Source organism: Cyrtonyx montezumae, unplaced genomic scaffold, assembly GCF_038088225.1.
Source record: "Cyrtonyx montezumae isolate F1298 unplaced genomic scaffold, pur_monq_1.0 scaffold_1, whole genome shotgun sequence".
NCBI classification, from domain to species: domain Eukaryota; kingdom Metazoa; phylum Chordata; class Aves; order Galliformes; family Odontophoridae; genus Cyrtonyx; species Cyrtonyx montezumae.
In genome coordinates, this window is record NW_027071825.1 from 1,975,418 (window position 1) to 1,996,408 (window position 20,991).

Sequence of the window (20,991 nt, forward strand, 5' to 3'; positions counted from 1 at the left end):
CTGTGTGCTCACAGTGAGGTTTTGGGGGCACTTGGGCCGAGCCGGGAGGAAATGTGCTCTGCTTTATGGGAAGGAGCAACTGTTCCTAAGGCAAAGCTGCGAGAGCACGGGAAGCTTTGTGCCTGCTCCCGGAGGTGTTCAGCAACAAGTCCCAGCAGCATCTGCACTAACGACACCTGAGCTGGTGTGGAGGCAGCATCCTTTGTTACAGCCCCAGTGCTTCACTCACACAGCAACAAACCTCCGCTGCAGATTAAAAAGGGAAGATGGGACCAGTCCCCCGACACAGGGCAGCTGCAGACATGGGACATTTTTATCACAGCTTAGCTTTCAGGGGAGGAGGGCACCTATTACAGGAGTGAAACCGGTATTTGCCAGTACATGTTAGAAAATAAGCCAAAAGGAGGTTTCCCAGCAGCAATTTGCTTGAATAGAAGAAGGGGCAGACAAAAACCACGTGTGCTGCACCAGGGGAAGGCAACAGGGCAGAGATGTGACAGTGGAGTGAAACCCAGCAGGTTTGGTACTGCATCACTCGTGCTCCTCTGCCATCCTGGCATGAGCTGGCCTGAAGTGAACTAGGCACACCACGAGCAGCAGCAGGACTGCAGGGGCTTCGGTTTTAACTTGTCCTGCCTCCAAACAGATGGATGCCCCATCCCTGGAGGTATTCAAGGCCAGGCTGGATGGGGCCCCGGCTAAACCCCACGGCAGAGGTTGGAACTGGGTGGGCTTTAAAGGTTCCTTCCAACCCAAACCGGTCTGTGACTCCATGAAAACAGCTCTGGCAGCAAAGCTGTTAGCATGGACTTAGCAGAAGTTCTGCTTGCCAGAAGAGACACCTCACCTCCGCACAGAGGACGAGATAAAGAGCTTTTTGTCAGCACATCTGCATCGACCTCAGAAGTTTTGCTGGCAGCGCTGCTGCACTGAGGGCAAAGGTGGGATGCTTCACATTCCTGGAAAGCAGAGCCGTGCCCTCAGGCCTGCCCAGGGACCCAGCCTGAATCTCAGCTGTGTGGGCAGTGCGCCCACAGCCCTGCACCGCCGGGCCCAGCCTGGGCTTGGGTGACAAGGGCACAAAAAGTGGGAAAACCCCCTAACTTCACTTCCACCAACGCAACCTTTTGTATTAACATCATTTAACAGCCTGGAGAAGGAGGGCATTGAGCTGAGTTTAGCTGCCTGAGCCCCTGCGCCAGAGGGCATCACCTTGGTGGCTGAGGGCAGCACAAGCACACCTTGTCCTCCCCAGCACAACGGCAGCAGGCTGGGATGGGAGCAGGACCCAGCTCAGCATGGAGGGGAGGGAGCTGCACTCATACCCAGCAGCTACAGCTGTTCCCAAAGTCACCCTCTCTGTGCCCTTGGAGAAGACTCTGCACATTAATGCTTGCAGCTCCGATTATTCCAAGGATCTTGCCATCCACATTCAACCAAACGAGCTCATGAGAACAGGCTCCTGGTCTTCAAAAGGGAGCAAGAAAAAGCAAGGACGCTGAACGGGAACTGTAGCTCATACCACTTTAATATCCTGCAATGACTGTCACTGCTTATTTCTTGGGGGAGGGTGTGTTGTGGTTTTTCTCTTATACAGATAGCAATGCAAACAGGGAGCAACGAACATAATTTGTTCTCAAAGGGAAAAAACCCACGAGTGAAAAATACTCTTCCAATACATATCCACTGCTTATTTAGAGACATCAAATTTTAAAGACAACGCATTAATGAGGGTAAAGTGCGCTTCTTTTCCAGGAAAGTTTCCAAGACAGAGACTACATTCATCAGTAATTCCGGGAGTTTGGGTCTTTGTTATTTCCAGAGCCTTTTGTTTAAGCACAGAAAGAAACTAAGTACATATGCTAACCCAAAAGGCTGTGCTAACGAGCACACCAACGTGCCAGCAGTGCTGTGTGACGCAGAGAAGCAGCACAGCAATGTGCACACCAAGTGTTGACAGGAGCTGGTTTTTATTGTCTATCTGTAGCGGGCAGTGTTCTTAAATGCACAGATAAAATTAATATTCCTTTTATAGAGACAGACCCGACAACAAGAGGCGACAGGCTGGCTTCTCTCTCTTGGTGCCAGGATGAGCCTTTATGTTATAACAGTGGGACCGGTGCGGCCGGTTCTTTCATGGAGCTGTGAGAGTTTCAGTGCAATGGAAATGAGAGGAGCCAGCATGACCTGCAAGAGGGAGAGACAGCTGAGGAGCAGGGCAGGGCACCACGAGCAGTGCCTCTGCACCCACACCTCTGAAGTCTTTGTCAAAAAAATGCAAGCCATGCACAGAGTTCTGATTGCTGGGGGATAGAAAATGAGGACTCTTTAGGTACTGGACAATGCCGTAAGGAACATGCATCAAACCTGGCACAGAACAGGTCAGTGTCATCTTAAATGTGGCTGCAGCATCTTCTGTGTCTGCACAGAAATGAGCTCATCTTATCCCCAGCGAAGCAACGTTTTGCCCAGAAGGTCAGATCAGGTTGGAAAGTGTCTTTCCACACCCAGAATCAGCCACAGATGTAACGTAAACAGGAAAACTAATGCGCGACTGCAAAAGCAGCTGTGAGAGATCCTGAATAAGTAATGCTTGCTCCACACAGAGCTTTTTTAAAAGCTGTTTACACTGGGACTGAAGATATCAAAGCCCTTGCTTCAAAACACCCGGCACATGGCTCCAAGCAAAGCAGCACTAAGCAAAGAGCCACGCTTTCTAGTGAGGCCACAACTCAGATTTAGCAGCTACCTGCGGGTCTTCGTGGATCTTCTTGGCATCCTTCTCGTAGCTGTCTATGTAGAGCCGCACGGTCGCTCCAGCGCTGCCGGTGCCGCTCAGCCGGAAGATGATGCGAGAGCCATCGGAGAAGATGAGCCGTAAGCCCTGGGGAGAGAGGAGCACAGCCTCTCAGCCACACAGCCCTCAGGTACCCAGGCACTGCCCGTGGCACCCAGCCCAGCCCTGCTCCAAGCAGCCTCCAGACCCACCCCTCTCCCAGCATCCCCTCCAAGGACGCGTTCCCTTCACAAAGGCTGAGACCCCGCTGGCAGAGGGGAGAAAAACCTTTTCCAAGGCTCAAACGCGCTCTTTGGCTTCATAGAAAGGGCAGATGCGAGGGTCAAAGGAGGCCAATATTCAGCACTCAGCCCTCAGAAGGCCAGCCCCAGCAGCACTGTGCCCACCTGGTTTCTGGAGACGCTTCCATCCACGGGATCGTTGTACTCAAAGTTATCGGCTTTCTCAACCGTGTAGACTTTGTCACCAGCTGATAACTGCTTCCCCACAAAGGAGCGGTCGAACATCACAGTCTCCAAATCTTTCATCATTTTGCCCGCTGCACCTGCATCCACCTCCTCATAGTCATATCTACAACAGCCCCCATAAAAACAAAGATTAGGGAGGTCTGCAATTAGCAGCAGTGCTTTGCTTAACAACACTGTGATCAGCCCCACATGTTTTCTGCTCTTACTGGAGACACGGACCAGAAGGAAGGAGGGGAGGATGTATGCAGCAGTACACGGGTGCAACACAAATCTGTGGGATACACAGCAACCTATCACAGATACATTTAAGATTGAGACAGGAAAAGGGCCAGACTCCAACAGCACTGTCTGCAAAGCATTGATTCTGATTCTTCTGATAGGATCTCGACAGGCTCTTCTGATACGTTCTGCCTGAGCACCTCAGTGTGTCCCCGCAGCAAAGCAGAGGCGTGACTGAAGCACAGGATAACACCCAGTGCCAGCTTTGATGCAACTAATCTAAGTAAGAGAAGTAGCAAAGAGCAGCAGCTCCAACAAGTGCACAGATCAGGACCTGACACTTTGTACCCCAATTCCAGTGTGATTTGCACGGCTTCTATTTGCCCAACGAGGCAGACAGAGCATGCATGGGTTTGCTAGATGCCTTCCACTGCACGTAGCTTGCTATGCAGAGGTACCTCTGGTGCTTGAAGACTATCTTTTTATTCTACATTTTGGCTTTTTTTCCACTGCTTTAAATGCCATGGACATATGCTGGCTCTGTGGTATGGAAGGGAAAAAAATGAAGGAAAAAGGCAAGCTCTTTCATTTGGCAATAGGAGACAAATTTCACGTAGGTCTTCCAAACAGACTTCTGCCTAATGCTCTCACTTCTCAGAGCATCCCCTCTCCTGCTCACATGCACATCTCTTCTCCCTTTTCATCTCCTGTGTCTACAGTAGTTTAAATTAAGAGTAGTTAGGAACTGGACAGAAATTCAACCCAGTAAATAACTGCCTAGGAGCTGGATGTTCATTCAGTGAGACAAAGCCATCATTCAAGATACTACACACTCAGTTGTAAGATGTAGACTAAAGAAGCACACTAAAGAAGGAAAAATTCTTGCAAGAAAAGATCTTCATTAAACAAAGTAAAAAAATAACAACAAAAACTCTACCCCTTCACAGTTTAATTGTGAATAGATTGTATTCAGAGTAACAAATCGTAAACTGGACATTGTGAAAGGTTGAGGTGAATACCCACAGGTTCATTGGACCCAGAGAAGCTGCACAAATTTGCCAGGGAGCTTCAGACCACTGCAACACCACAGGAAGCAAGTGCAACACGGCAGAAACTGCTGTGGAAGCAGTGCTGGTGCTGTCAGTGCTCAGATTGTTGAGTCCCTTCACGAGAGCTCATCCTTGGTTTCCCACAGGGCAGAGGGAAGCATAAGGTGCCCGGAGCACCTCCTCACCTGGTGAAGAAGTTCCTGCCATACTTCTGCCAGTGATCCTTCATGATGTCCTCCACACTCTGCTTGCGGGCAGCCAGGATGGACAGCCAGGCCAGGACAGCCCACAGCCCATCCTTCTCACGGATGTGGTCGGAGCCTGCAGGCACAGCACAGACACGTTACCTTGTCCTCTCCTGCTGGGCCAGAGCCTGCACACAGCTCTGCTTCACCTCCACTCCTCCACCAAACTGGCAGTAGTACAGCCCCACAAATGGAAGGCATTTCACGAGCTGGATGCCCACAGGTTGTTAAAGCAGTTCAAGATGTCATCTGCTTTCAGCTATAGCCCAAAGAAAACACTCTGCTCCCTTAAAAACACACTCAGAGCTCACAGATCCTTCATTCTGTTCCCAAGGAAGCAATGGGGAATGTGCACTAAAAGGGTCATTGAAATAAATTAATTAACTAAAAGTTAAAAGCAAAGGAGCAGCTCAAGAACTAGCATCAGCCTCTGTGAGCAGCTGCCCACACACTGTCTGCCAAATCAGTATACCCTGACGGTGCAGATGCTGGCTGAGCACCAAGAGAAATGCCAGCCCTTGCTGAGGAAGCCAAACCCTGCTGGCTCTGAGGCTGCAGGGTGCTGGGGGACACATCTTCCTGGCCGTTACCTTAGTGCTAGGCTCAATACACAGCTTTTGGGTTTCATCCTTTGGGCTCTGGAAAACGACCGGGATAGTATTACCAAATCCCCAGGGAGCCAGGGCACACCTGCCAGTGGGGAGAGTCGGCCAGAGCCACCACTTCAGCCCCCAGAAAATCAGCTGGGGAGAAGGGCTGGGGCCAGGCAGCACGCGACACAAACCCCACACTGTGGATGTGGCCATAAATGATCCTCACGGCCCTGCACAGCCGAGAGCTGCACGGAGCTGATGGAGAGGAATGCTACAGTCCCCTGTGAGCTATCGACTTATTGCTGGAATAAAACAGCCCAGAAAGCAAGCAGGAATTCTGTCATGTCGCATTACCCTAATTGCTGCCGGGCCCTGGTCCCGCCGGGTCACAGTTTGATTCAGTTCCTACTGGGTCTCTTTGGCTGCTCCTTCACCTCGCTCCCATTCAGCGCTCACGCTGTCAGACTCCAAACAACTCCTCATTAAACTGCTATCGAACAACCTCCCTCACCCCTTTTCATTCTTTAAAGGGCCTTTGCCAGACAGACGAACACCCTCTGCATTGCAGGGAGCCCAGCACAGGCTGCCCAATGTCCCCCCAACAACTGCCACACTTCAGCCACCTTCCTATCGTGGGTTGAAGGGAATCCATGAGCTCGTTGCACATGCAACAGAAGATGGAAGCAATTTCGGAGGGCTGCTTGTTAGAGCCCAGCTCCCATCAGCAGCTCTGTGAATCATTTGCTGCTGTTGTTTGTATTTTCCAAATGCTGAGGCACTTTTATCAGCTGAAGGCCGCAACGAAAACTTAACGCGTGCTGAAATCATTCAGGGCTAAGCTCCAAAATCCTTCTACACCCACAATTACCCGCAAGATATCTTTATAGGGATACCATGTTATCCAAAGTTCCCCCTTCCTTCCAGACTGAGGCCTAATTCTGTTCATAGGACAGCATTTGATAGCAAAACTTTTGCCCCCAGTGACTTTTCAGCCCCACGGCACCCAGCTGTCAGCCGGCCTGCGATGCCACGTCCTCAGCACTCAATATCCAGTATTTGAGGATTTAAAGTCATCCCTGCTCCATGCAACACCTCAAAGCAGGCTACAATATGAAGCAGCGGGATGGTGATGTGCAAGATCTGACTCCAAATCATCCACCTAGATCCCCCCCAAGTCCTGCACTTCTGACTGCTGTCCTGAGGCCTCCACGCAACAGAAGAACGAGACCTCAAGGACAACCCAGGCCACACGAACCCCAGCCTCGATGCAGGAGCGACGTGCCAACCCACAGCCCAGCACAGGGGCACAGTGGGCAGACACCATGCGGAAAGCAGGCTGCCAGCAACGCCACGCTGCGTCTGAGGCATGGCACGCAGCCCGCACAGATCGCGGCCGTGCATCACACACACCCCAGTAAATTCCTTAAGATGCTCGCTTTGTTTCTCAGTAACCCAATAACTTGCTTCAACTGTTCAAAGGCAAGTGTTAATTTAAACTTTATAAATCATACCTTGTTTTTAGAACAGGAAAATGAGGGCCCTATTAAGCTCAGAGATTTAATAGTGACCTGAAACCTCCCCTAATAAAACTGCGTGCTCCAAACCATATTTCTTTCCAGAAATGAAAACATTTAGAAGGTTTTCCTGGCCACCAAGAGTTGAAAAATACATTTAACGCTGCACTTAATCCCCATAGACTCAATGACCGGGCTAGTAAAGAGGCCCTGAGACTTCCTGCATATCTCCTTATGCCTTCTGGAAGGAGAACAAGCTTTTGCCTGACAGAACTCAGAGCATTGTGTGTGCTTTCACCAGAGATTCTTGCAAGCTGTTTTGTTATACGATTTTAGAAGCATTAACCTGTCATGAAAGATAAACCCCAAATAGGCCAGCACAGAAAAGAGCTACGAGGAGGAACGGTGCCTTCGTTAGTGAGATCAGGAACACCCACTTACCAGTACCAAAACTTTCCTCTCCGCACAGAGACAGCTTGTTTGCATCCATCAAGTTTCCAAAGAACTTCCAGCCAGTAGGAGTCTCATACAAAGCAATCTTTGTCGCGTGGGCCACCCTTCGAAGGCAAGAAGGCTGTGTCACACACAGCTGGCCTTAGTGCACCCATGTGAAACACTGCAGCAGGAGTGCCAGCAGTTACCACGCATCTCCTTTGGGGTGACACTAAAAGCAGGTCACACCTCTGCTTTCTGTTATTACAGCAATGCTGTGGTTTTTCTGGGAGACTGTTCAGAAGAGCAACTGAAGAATAAATGTAAACACGCAGCTCTTCTAAATCGATTTGCAGTCGTAGATGTCAAAGCATTTCACAAATAAATTGCGAGTAACAGATTAAAATTAAAATCTAAAAAACACAAAGTGTGTGTGAGGGGAAGGACATTTCTTTGGGTTTTTCCGCAGAGCGCCAAGAGCAAAACAAACCCAGCCCTGCCATGTCCTCCAACGGGATTTAATTCATTCAACTCCACTGACCCCAGAACTCAGCCCACAGCGCTCTGCCCATGGGGCAGCCCACGCTCCCCACTACAACAGCAGGCACAGAAAAGAGCCAGCTGCTGCCTTGGCAGGGCACTGTGCCCACAGCGAGGTGCTACCTGTCCAGAGCCCCGCTGGTGGGCATGCTGCGGGCAAAGCCGTGGACCCCGGTCTGCTGGAAGTAAGGGATACTGAAGATGTTGGCAGCGATGACAGCAACAGAGTCAGAGGGGTTGACAAAGAAGCCGTGCTTCCCGAGAATCATGTTGCGGTCCTGAGGAAGACAAGAGAAACACTCCACATCCCGGCTTCGTGCGGTGCAGAAATCGTGCTACTTTGCTGGCACAGCCTATTAACCCACGGACACGGATTTTTTACTGCGCTGTGCTGAACGCAGCTTTTGGAAACAGTTGAATAGCAACACCTCTACAGTATTTCAACATCCTGCTGATTTTTCATAACCTTTGAAGTCATTTAAATACAGTTTGGACCTTATTATTTACACAGTAGTCCACTACTGCCAACAGTTGTGAACTGCATGAAGTGGTTCCCATCCGCCTGCAGTTACAGAAGGGAGAGGAGGAAAGAAGTCTTCACCTCCACCCTCTGCCAACACCCTCCCTTCACATCAGAAGGCAAGAAGACAAACACAGAGCAGCCCATTTACCCCATCTCCATCAAAAGCCGCTCCGAAGTCGTACTCTCCCGTCTTCATGGTCTGCACCAGATCAGCAGCGTAGGTCAGGTTGGGGTCGGGATGGTGACCACCAAAGTCCTCCAGGGGGGTGCAGTTCACAGCAGAGTTTGCTGGGGCTCCCAGCTCCTCACACAGGATCTTCTTCACGTAAGGGCCCACAACTGCCATGGGAAAACGTGGGGAGGAAGGAGTCAAGCATGGGGTAAAGAAGGACTTAGGCCTCAAGTACACCGAGGTATTAGAAAGGCAAGAGGAAAAATGCATGTGTGATTCACAGCAATCCAGCAGCACAACAGGAATTACTGCCCTCAAACATCAGCAACAAAGAAGTGAGGAAAAGCCTTCTCTGAGAAGTAGGAGGCAATAACCTAGAGAGCAGCAGAGCCAAGCCCACCCGTACCTCCATGCATTGCATCGATGCGAATCTTGAGGTGGTTTTTCCCCGAAAGCAGTTCCTTTAATGCCTTGAAGTCAAAGATGTTCCTCAGCATATTTGCATAAGCTTCTACAGAGTCCACAATTTCCACTGAAAAAAAAAAAAAGTAGAGAGAAACTAACTCTGACAACCTGAACTCTATGCAGAAAAGCCATTTTGGTACACGAGCCACTGCGCTGAATTCCTCAGTGCAAAGAGCCAGGGCTCAGCACAGCACCTTGAAACACCCCATCCAACCATTTCATAAAGATGATGGTAATGTTCCTACACTAAGAAACATTCAGTTATGGGCTGCCACTGCTAGCAGGATTCCAGGCCAAAGAGACCAACAAAATCCAGAAGACAAACATCTTTCCCAGTTCTCTGCTAGTCACAGACTCCAGCCACAGCCTCACCTCCCCGGACACTCTCTGTGAAGTTCCCATTCTGCTTCAGTTATGTGTAAAGTGGATTAGAGAGAAGAAAAAAAAAACACATAAAAACAGACTTCCAATCTCCACCAGCATCAGCATGAATTGTGCACCTGGCAGCCTAACTAATGGGCCAAGCAAACAGAAACAGGGATATAATTAAAATATCTAGACAAGGGGAGATGAAGGCAAAAAAATAATACTAAAATAAATCTGCCACGAGCAGGACAGATATTGTTGCTTGGATTATCCAACAGATGAGAAGGGAAGGTCAGAATGACCACGTGCTCTTCAAAGCACCAAGTGTCCTTGTCCTGTGGAGGCCCACACTAGCTTCAATTGAAAGGAAACTTCCCAAGGGGAATTACAGTCATTTACCTGTAAAGGGTTTAAATTTGTTCTCCAAATCAAACTGCTGTTTTCCGATGGTAGCCAGGTCCACCTTGAGATCTGGGCAAATTGCATATTCTTCAATTTTTTTGCTAATTTGGAAAATTTTGTCTGTGATACCTTCTGGAGCAGGACCTACAAGACATGACGGACAAGGGGGGAGAAGTTAAGGAAGCAGTGTGAGCAAAGAGCAGTGCAGAGGCACGTGAAAAGGCCTGGAATGCCACACTAGGAGAGGAATACCAGGAAGCAAATGAACCACTCTGGTCGTGGTCCTGGGCAAACCGCTCTGGGTGTCACTGCTGGAGTGAGAGTTGGACTAGCTGGACCTACAGGTCCCTGCCAACTGCAGCCACCCTGTAATTCCATATTCAGGCAAGCTCACTGCTCAGGCCACTCACTGATCCTCCGTGATGTTAAAACAATTAAACTGGATTCTCTGTTGCCAACACAAGGCAAGTCAAGCAGAAACAAACCAAACAAGAACCAACCAAGCAACCTTACCTCCATTGGCTGTATTGAATTTAATCCCAAAATCTCCATTGGGCCCACCAGGGTTGTGGCTGGCCGTCAGAATGATGCCACCAATGGCTTTGATTTTCCTGATGATGCAGGACACTGCTGGGGTGGAGAGAATGCCGTTCTGCCCGATGACCAAGCGGCCAATCTGAAAATTAAAGGGCGGGACAAACCATTTTAAGCTTCCAATTCCAAAAAAACAGCAAGAGCACCGAACACCCGAACACCAGCAAGAGGTAAAGCAGAGCCAGGTCAGGGGGCACCTGGATGGCAGAGGTCCTGGAGCCAACAGCTCGAAGCTGGGAGGCTGCAAGCTCTCCACCATCTAACTGGAAGGTCAGCATCTGACCCGGCTCAGCTGTGCCTTTTTAGCAGTTTTGCTTACGAGCGCTGGGAATGGCAGCCTGCACTGCACGGAGCTTTCCAGAGGCATCTGAACAAAACAAAAAACCTTTGCCTGTGGTCTCGAACATTGCTTTCAAAAGACACAATGGGACTGAGAGAAGCCAAAGCAAAACAAAAGTCCATCATCATCACTGCTCCCTTGGGACCACATGCAGATTCTCTTACTCTCAGCGGGTAACGCACCTCCCTCCCATAAATTCGGTAATATCACTGAGATTAAATCCAGACCAACGTGCTAAGCAGCACAAGGTAATCAGGATCCAGTTGCTGGGGTTCATGTACTAAAACAGAAGATAAATGCTTTTCTGGAAGAACGTGCCCCTTACCATAGCCCCCAAATGAGGTGCTAGAGATTTAAAAACACACCAGACCACTCTCCATCAGCCAAGGAGATTAGACCCTGAATACAGCAGAGAAAAGACAAGGAATTTCATTTGAAGGCAAGAGGAACCAGAAGACAGAAGCCAGCCTGCCCAGCCCGAGGGCCCCGTGCAGTGCTGAGCTGCTCTGTGGGATGGTTGCCATTCCTGCCCCCGTGCTGCCCCTTTGGTGACTGCACACCGTGCTGCCAGGTGAGCTGAGATCCCCACACCTCCAGCAAACGAGGGGCACAGACCTGAAACCGTGGGTGTGAGCCCCCTTCCATCAGCTGGTCAGAGTACTGCTGCCCTTATAGGGCCTGACTACCTAGATGACAGGATGTGTTATGCCATGCAGCACCTGTCTCTGGCACATGCTGACAGACACTTCTGCACACCCAAAGTACGATGTGCATGTCCTCCCTCGTGGCTTTTTATAGTCCAACAACCCTCGCACTCATCTCTCCTACACTCCGGAGCGAGATCAGCACAAAGCTGATGAACAAAGTCGCAGGTTTTCGCCAGACCACATAAAAACAACTACTGAAAACTACCAAACCCAACAGTGAAACTCACTGCTAGCCAGACGTGGGACACACTGCTGGGAAGAAATGCAGCAGATAAGTCTCAGCTGATGCACATCAGCTTAATCTCATCTTTACCAGCAGGAAACCTGTCCTGGTGACAAGAAGCCCAGGCAGCAGGCCTGGCTCTTGCTTTGTGCACATTTTTCAGCTCTTCTGCTCAGCCCATACTGACTTAAGAGGAACACATTAATTCGCAAGGCCAAAGGATTTTTCTTTTCCAGCTGGAAAACATGTCGATTTAAAAAATCTTTCTCTCTTTCTCTCCTCTTATGTGACTGCTCATTACAAATCACCCTGTTGAGATCGGATAAGCTTTTCTGTCAAACACATTCCCACACGCCAGATCTCTTAGCGTAGTTTTGCTCTGCATTAGGAGACACAGAACAGACAGCAAAGCCTCTTCTTCTTAAAAACACAGCTACAACCCCAGTGCCCAAAAGCACTGCGGTGCCTGGTCTGATCCGCTTCCCGCACAACCAGAGATCACTGGATGGGTTTCCACTCACTGCTAACTTCCTTTTCAATGTTCAAAGGCTTCTGGAGTCCCAACCACACAGCCACAACTCGTACCTGCTGGGAATCACAGCCCACATTTTGCCTTTCCACTTGTAGAGCAGCTCAGAGTTGGCAGAGCTCCTGCCAAGCTCTATTGCTCGCTGCTCTTCCTAAAATTACTGTGGTTCTGTGATCTGATGGAGACGTTACGAAGCCCACAAGTGCCAACAGCCTGTAGCAAGTCAAAGCACAAATGGGAACACACAGAACATGGACTATTTTCTTTGCTCCACATGTATTTCCACATGCTTCTATCCAACTGCACTGCTTAAAAGTGAATTAAACCGTAACTTCAGTATTACCAGTCTGATTTTCCAGTGAAAAGTTAGCTGTTAGCAGTTGAATAAAATCTATGGGGAAATTCAATCTCACAGTGACTAATTTATTTCGGTTTTCTGCATTTATCAACTATAGAACCATAGGAATTTAGTCATCTAGCATTTACCAACCCCGTTGGCAGCGGCCATTTGGACTATCAGTTCCACTGCAGCCTTATTAAGGTACCTTCCATCACCTCCAACTACCATAGAAGATCCTTGCCGATCCCTCAGATCTATGGAGAAAAATATACTCTGGATAAAGTTCTGCAAGTAGTTCAATTTGGATTCAAAGTAAAAGGTCTTCTTCCGTAATCCGCTGGTTCCCGGTTTCTGGTCGCTGTAAGGAGCTGTGGGCACCGTCAGCAGAGGCAGAGGAGCAGCATCCATGTTCGTTTGTCAAATAAATGCATTTAAGAAGCAAACTACGATTAAATACAAAAGAAAAAATAATAATTTGAAAAAAATGTACCAGCCTTAACACCAGCAATGGCACACCTACTGGACAGGAGCTCAGCAAAGCTGCCGAGCACCCAAAAATAGCTCCTTGAACGTTGAGCTGAACACGGCTCCTGTAACTGAAGATGTTCCTCAGCACTTGCCGTGGGGGATCAATGTCACGGAGAACACGCAACCCCACGCCGCTGTCCCAGCAGTCAGAAGGTGATTTTTGCCTCCTCCTGCTCCCTCCAGGCACGGCCCCTCGCCATCCCGTCCTCGGCTCCGCCAGCAGCTCAGCACCCGCTCGCACACAGCGATGCGCTGCCCGGCGTTTGTGCCAGCCCAGCAAGATCCGCGTGGCCCGGGAGGAAAAGCTTCCCACAGGCACGGCAGCATTCTGCAGCCTCCAGCAAGTTAAAGGTCACTCTTAAAATGGAAGGCAGCAGATCTGTTACCCACACTTTGCTTACACGAGTCCCACGCTGACACCCTGACTGCTCCGGCGCCAGCTTACCCCGAATACCGGGACGGCGTCTGCGGGGCAGGACCAGTCAGCCAGTGCTTAACTAGGAGAAACCCATGACAGCTACAACGCCGCTAAAGCAACGACTTCAACTGAATTCCCACCAAACTCTGCAATCAGAACACGGCCTTATGACGAAGTTATTACTTGTGGAACAACTTGCACCCAGAGCAGACCCAACTACAACGGGTTATTCCAAGGCATTGTCTCCCTCAGCCTCAAATGCTGGGTTGAAACCACACTCTCTCCTTCAGTAACACTTAGAGTCCCCTGCCCGAGCTGCTGGCAGCATGTTGCAGATATTTCTGGAAAATGAAGTACCATACGCTTCATAATGACTCATTCTGTCCCATTCTTAAGGAGGGGAGGAGAAAAGGAGTTGTGTACACAGCTGAACTGGGACGCTTTGTGAAGGCTCCCACAGGACCGTTTCCTGACTCTTTTGCTCCAAACATTGACAGATTTTCTTCCAAGGGGGAAAAAGACCCTCTTACGACAGCCTTTACTTTATTCCATTGCCTGGGCCGTGCAGCCAGCAACAACCCATGTCTATATTACACATATGTCTTCATGCTGCTCCAGCATCCTGCAGCTGCATCGCCTCCATCTCCATGCAAAGGCTGAGGTTTCCCTCTAGTGGCACAGAAAACAGAGCCCAGCTCCCAAAACGAGCCTCCCTGGCAGGGGAAGGCCTACAAGCTCTCTCCCCCAGCCACTTTGTGCCACAGAATGCCACGGCACGCAGTGACACAAGGCCTCAGCCCTGAGGAGGTGCCCACGTGTTGGCTGCATGAGGATTTGAGCTTGTCTTTGGGGTACTCACCCAACCCCAGGGCTTTCCTGCAACACATACATCACTGTGCTGCAACAACAGCAATGGGCCAACCAAGGACTGCTGGGGAGGCTGGTATCTGCAGGCTTACCAGGAGATCCAGAGGGGTAAAAAGCTCAGAGGCAGACCTCAGCCCTAGGAGGGGAAGGCTCATTCAATTCATCACCTGGGAGGCTTTGCTCAGACACCTGCAATCACTTACAGGATGGAAAGGAATTCAGCAGGTCCTCGGATCCCTCCTCAAAGCTGGTGTGGGATCAAGTGTCCCCCAGGCACCCTTCAGAAAGCTCCTGCATCCCGTTCTTGAAATCTCTGTCTCCAGGTGTGGTGCCAGAGCAGTCTCTGGCATTTTCCTGCAGCCTGTCCTGTATCTCCCTCTCTGCAGCTTAAGTCCTCCTAAGCTGTCAGAGAACAAACCGACCATAATCCTCCTTCTGACACTTTCTTGCACATTAAAATAATCCTTTAACACAGAGGATCACAGTATCCTCTCTTTTCTACAGGAAATAATCCCAATTTCCCAATTTCCTTAGCTTTTCCTTGTGGTCACACTCCGTAGGTCTCCAATTCCACGGTTCCCCTCCAAGCAGCCAACCTGCCAGAGCAGAGCCATCTGCTCACGTAGGTTCCCATTCACTGTAGGCATGCAAGAACAGAGACAAAGCTATGAACGAGCTGTTGACTTTGGTTAATGATAAAAAGACAAACAAGACTATTTTGAGAGAACCTGAACTTCAGCAAAACATCAGAGTACCCAACTCCTCCCTGGACGTGGTGATGCTGACCCCTGCCCCAACCCCTGTCCGCCACATGAGCTGGGACTCTGCCACCTTCCTCTCATCTCAGTCTTGTATGTGACATTCAAGGAAGAAAAAGAGTTGGGGGTGGGGGAGGAGGGGGTACAGTCACTATGCATAAGCCAAATGGGATACTTTGCAGTTATTTCACAGCTTTCCTTTAGAACAGAAATGGCATTTCCCCAACTCCTTCCTGCCCACAGGAAGCCTGCAGTCCCTGCAGGGGATGCGTTGCTCCAAAATTACACGGCACCCCAACGAGGACCAGGAGAGAAGCCAGGTGAGTGGCTGAAAGCAGATACCTGGGAAACAAGCTCTGCAGGGCTAAGGATGGAGCTACCATCTGCACAGCTGCTCTGGGCCCCACCCTTGGCTCCAGGTTTGCTGTGCAGGTACGGGCTGATCACCTTTGCCACAATAGGAGCACACAGCAACAATCACGATTGAGAAACCTTCCATCCAAAGGTCAGCTCTGGAGCATGCCCACACCTGCCCATGGCCACACGCTGCCTATCCCCTGCTGCAAACAACAGCACGCTTCCCATCCATGGGATGGGGTGCTACCCACACCAGGCACCACGTTCCTGTAAGGCTTATTTTCCTGGACTTCACTTACAGCAATCCTATCCAAAAATGTCAGAATGGGGTTTGTTTTTCTGGACAACTGTACGACACTGCCAACAGCCTTTGTGACCTACTCTCAGCCTCAGTTCTGCAGAGCTTCATGTCACCCACAGCTTGTACTTTGACTGCAAATGGCCAGATAACATTCACATTTTGATTCCTTCTGCCCCTATAGTTTTTCTCCTTCTTATGCCATTCCTGTTTATTCCTAAGATATAATTCAGTTGAAGCATTAATCGCTCCACAGGTTAGTTCAGAGAGAACCACGATGAAAGAACACAAACCCATCAGATGCATTTCTTGTTTCTGGTGGAGCTCAGCCATAAGAAGAGAGGTAGTGCTCCTTAAGTTCAGCTCACTTATCCCAAACTTCACCAGGACGAAGGCATCAGACTCTGTACGACCCATAGCAGCACAGCCAGAGCCAAGGTGTCTGCTTATAGCCATTGTTCCTGGAGATTACGGTTAAGCCCCAGTTAGTATGGATTTCAGCTCTCTGTCTGCAGGATTTGCAAGGATTAGCTCACAGCAGCCCAGTTCTTCCCTTCAGCTGCAGATTCTAGACTTATTCTCCAAGAGTTTAAAATTCAAAAAAGGCACTGAGCTCGGACAGCATCACCACTGCCTCAATAACCTTCAACTTAAAAGCCAGGTAGGAGAAGCAAGTGAGAGTGAGATGGGGGAAGCAGTGTTAGAAATGGAGCTGTGGCAGAAGAACACAAGGAAAATGAAGCAGAGCTACCAAATGAAGCAAATAAAGGGCTGCTGAGCAATGCAACAGAATTCAAACACTTGGTTTCCCTGGGTTAACTGAGTGGGGAAAAAGATTAATAGCAGCCAAGCCAGGAAACCTAACTTTGCAGGGTAGAGAGCAGTACTATTTATCCTGCTGCAGTGAAACAAATCCAGGTCAGAGTTTAGCATGCAAAGCACCATCCAGCATTCGAAGCACCTTCAAGCAATTTGCTCTAAGTGGACACTTTGCAGCGCTGCAAACTCTCTCTTTGGGGCACAGTAAACTTGTTAAATAGCAGGTGACAAGTCAGTGCACCGCCCTGCTGCCTGCTACGTGACCTGACCCAGCTTTACAGCCTCGGTTCTGTGATTTGTGCACACTTCTGACTTACAGCCACAGCACAGCCACAGTTCTACTCTGACAGCTGATGACAAAAAGAGGTTTTAAGCTTCATTCCTGTAATTAAGGAGTCAGGCTTGCTAAGGGGGAATAACACAAAGGAAACCTGGCACAACAGACCAAAACAAAGCAGGAGGTTACGCTGGATGCCAACCGAGACCGGCAAAGCCAACAGCGTCTATGTTAGTTTACTTTTATAAATGCAACCTTATAAATAGGATAAACACTTCTTAACCACAGAAGTGCAAACTGAGCTGTTGCTATTCCAACAAGAGCTTGTAGGTGTATGCTGACCATTCCGGATGGAGACAAAACTAAAACTCTCTTCAGCATCTTCACCCTTATCTTCGTGAAACTGACAAGCAGAAACTGTGGCCCTCGGGTTTCTGCTATGGCACCTGAAGGACAACTCCACCGGATCTTAAAGTCACTGAAAGCATTGATGCCACCACATATTAATCCCGCAGGACCAGAAATACTGTTATCCAGCACTTGCTTTGGACAGGTGGCAGACTGCTCTGAGACAAGCACACGCATCCCAGTACAATACACCTTGGTGACCAAAAGCAAGCAGAAAAGCTGTTAGAAAGGGCCATAAGCACAGACCTATCTTTATTTCTTTCCTCACTGCAAACAAAGCAGTGCAGCACAGTGACCTGTGGCATTTTCTCTTCATGGCTCACTGTTTCTCACCCTGAGATGCCTGAGCCTTGCACTGACACCTGGCTGCCGGCGTCAGGAGACCCAGCAGGCCCCAGTGCTCAGAGAGAAGCGTGAGCTACAGCTGTGCAAGAAAGCACACTGCACACAGGTGGCAGCAGGTTCCTGAGAACTTCGGGTTTCTCACACAGAATAGCTCACCCTTCTCTTGGAAGGGTGGCTGACCTGCAGTTACTTCACGTTTATTCTGATGAAACAGGATATTTCTAGGCTCTTACTCAACTGCACTGTGGTAGCTACCAGGGAACCAGCATTCCCAATTACAGAGAGAAAGCAGGAAGCAAGCATCCCCTGGTTACTCCAAACCAGGATAGCAAATACACAGAAACTTCTTTTAAAAGGGCAATCTGCATTTAATAAAGAAACTCTCCATCCACCTCATTTCTCAGCACCTGCATCAGGAGATGACTGGCAGAGAACCACAGAATCACTACAGTTGGAAAAGCTCTCTAAGATCACCAAGCCTGACCCCACTCCACCCCCCATGCCCACATCCCTCAGTGCCACATCCCCACGGCTCAGGAACAGCCCCAGGGATGGTGACCCCCTCACCTCCGGGCAGCTGTGCAGTGCTGAGCGCTCTCTGGACAAGAGATTTCTCCTAACATCCAAACTGACTCCCCTGGCACAATGTGAAGCCACCACCTCTCATTCTCTCTCTCTTAATTTTTGCTTGGAAAAGCCTAACATCCTGTCTCAGGGCCACAGCTACTTGCTTGCTTTATAAATTAATGATTCAAAAGCCTGTCAAGTAAAATTTCTCACTCCGTATACCACCGTCTTGGCTCTTAACCCAAATATTCATCCATTCCTTTCTCTCTCTGCTTCCTGTTTCTCCCTTCTTGCCTTTTCAAAAGGTTTTTCCTCACTTTAGAGCCAACTCTCTCCCAGCTCTCTGAATCAATTTGGTCCAAACACTGCAATGCAAATGCAAACCAGGCCCCGAGACCTGCTCTGCAGAGCTCAGTCCCGTAATGCTGCACATACGTGAGCACCAGCACGATGCGAGCAGAGGGCTCTGAGCAAACAGCACTCAGCCCCAGCTCTGCACACCTCCAGCTCCTTTCTCACTGCTGGGACAGAGGAGCAGAGTGCAGAGCTGCCTGGAAGGCTGCCACAGCCCACCAGGGTGAGAGCCTAAACAAACCAAGGCTTTGTCCCAGCTAACAAACCTCCCAGTCAGCTTATTCACGGGTATCCAAGGTGCTGTCAGGCTGCATGTTTCAACTCCAGCTCTCCTTAGAATAAATAAATACAACTGTGGCTGTGCATTTCCCAACAGGAAAGGCCATTGCTCGCAGGTGCACCCGGTGAGGCTGGTGCTCAGGAACATGGGATACAGAGCCAATGCTGACCAATGACCATGCATCACTGAAAGCAAATTTCTACATGGTACAAAAAGGTAGTTATCTGCTTCTTCATGCCATAAGGAAGCACTGATTTCACATTTTGTCTTGTTCTCCTTGTGCCTAATAATCGTAGACCTGATTATTGCTGGGAAATTGGAGCAGGTAATGGGTAGGCTCTGCTCTAGTGCCTGACCCTAACCACTCAGCATCCTCAGCTTGCCCTGCACAGAGGGAAGCCTGCTGCTGACAAGCAGGAGCCAGGTGGCCCAGCAGAGGAGGGCATTCTCCACTTGGAAAAGGCCAAGGGGAAGGAAAGGCCTCGCTCTCCAGACCCAGCTCCAGCCCAGCTGTCTCTGCTGGGCTAGCCCCAGGCTGACCAAATGCTGTGACAGAGGTGAACCCATACGGCTGTGGTCTCAGCAGCACTGGGAGGACACTCTGCTGCCCACCCGGCACATCTCACCACTGTTGTACGCTGTTGGGTAGAAAGCACAGCTCTGGCCCACAGTACGGAGCACCAAGACAGAGCTTCCCCAAACTCTGCACTCACAGATCACAGAATGGCTGGGTTGGAGAGGACCTTAAAGCCCCCACCAGCTCAGGCCGCCCATGGCTCATCCATGGCCTCGGGCACCTCCAGGGATGGGGCACCCTCAGCTCTGGGCAGCAGCGCTGGACCTCCACCGCCCTCATGGCGAAGACCTTCCTCCCCACACCTGACCTCCTTCACTTCTAAGCCATCCCCCCCACCTGTCCCCGTCTGCCCGAGCGTACCAAAGGGTCACGAAGCCGCAGGTAACGCTGTCACCGGCATTTCCTGCCCCGCAGGCCCGAGGCCACACCGAGAGCCGCCCCAGCCCCAGCCCCGCGTACCCCGTTGGCGGCGGCGATGCGGACGATGATCTGGATGGCATCCTTCATGTAGAAGCGGCCGTCGCCCCCCACCACCAGCGTGGCCTCCTGCCGCTCGGCCGGCGGCACGGTGTCCAGGATGCTCTGGATGAAGTTCTCGGCGTAGTGGGCATTGTTCTGGAATACGGTGACTCGTTTGCGCAGCCCGCTGGTGCCGGGTTTCTGGTCGGCGTACGCCTTGGTTTTCACCGTCTCGATGTGCACCATGGCCGGCCCGAGCTGCGAGTTCCGGGCGCGGCGGCCGCGGGTGCGGGGGGAGCCGGCCCCGCTTCGCTGCCCGCCCCGCGCGGCCCCGCACCGCCCGCCCCTTAAAGGCGCAGCGGGGCCCGGAGGGCAGCGGGGCTCTGGTTGTCAGCAGGGAGAGATCGGCGCGGGTCTGTGCTGCTGCACACGCTGCCTCTCCCTCCTCCTGGCTGCCGGCTGAGGAGCAGCGAGCGGCCGACACGCGTGCGTTCTGCCTTTAAAGTAGAAGCTAGAACGTTCTCCTACCTTGGTAGTAGCTGAACTGGAAGCAAACTGGGAATGCTCTGCAGATAGAACCGGGCTCCCTGCGCTCTGGGGCAGAAAAGGTGGAAACTGCCGCGGAGAAGAGAGCTAGCCTATGTTCCCCTTCAAAGGGCTGGTGAAACTCTTCTGAACAGTGAGATCTGAAAAGGAAGAGGTCCCATTCCCCATTGTTGTGTCACGTTTTACTAGATTTCAACTCGCAATAGAGTCTTTTTGCAGTGATTACTCTTTCCTAAAGTGCAGTAAGAATAGCACATGGATTCCTGCTACATCTACTAGGCCTGGCACCAATGCAAAAATGGAAATAATGCAAATAATTGTGCTCGCTCTGTACTGCCTCAGCACTTGCAGGTGTCCCACTCCTCCCACTTCCTCCTCAGAGGCGCTACCAGGAGCTCCCGATGCACCCACACATCACCTGAGGCAGCGTTCACAGGGCTCTGTGAGGTTGGCTGCAAGTTACCAAATACTTCTGGACTCTCTTTGTACAATTTCTACTGCTTTTAGGCCATTCTGGAAATGAAAACGATATCTGCTATACTTGCTAGGAAGAAAAAAAAGCTCACCAGCAGACCTGCCTGAGTTACTGAAGAGCATAAATCACAGCCAGCCCGTA

The 20,991-nt window shown here is 50.4% G+C and overlaps 2 protein-coding genes across 3 annotated transcripts in view; both read right to left on the reverse strand.

The window, feature by feature from the left end:
• Positions 1-20,991, reverse strand: part of ATG4C (autophagy related 4C cysteine peptidase) — a 307,949-nt gene that overhangs the window by 27,513 nt on the left and 259,445 nt on the right. The gene's annotated exons all lie outside the window — the stretch shown is intronic.
• PGM1 (phosphoglucomutase 1) lies at positions 1,954-20,106 on the reverse strand. 2 transcript variants are annotated; one of them, XM_065737492.1, is made up of 11 exons: positions 19,830-20,106; positions 10,298-10,460; positions 9,782-9,928; positions 8,958-9,083; positions 8,528-8,718; positions 7,980-8,134; positions 7,326-7,441; positions 4,718-4,853; positions 3,184-3,367; positions 2,750-2,884; positions 1,954-2,187 (listed from the first exon to the last, which is right to left on the reverse strand). In XM_065737492.1, exons 1-11 carry the CDS (start codon positions 20,073-20,075, stop codon positions 2,098-2,100), a joined length of 1,689 nt encoding a protein of 562 aa, XP_065593564.1. In that variant the 5' UTR covers positions 20,076-20,106; the 3' UTR covers positions 1,954-2,097. The 2 variants fall into 2 exon arrangements, with proteins under 2 accessions (XP_065593564.1, XP_065593555.1); XM_065737483.1 differs by lacking the exon at positions 19,830-20,106 and adding an exon at positions 12,668-12,940.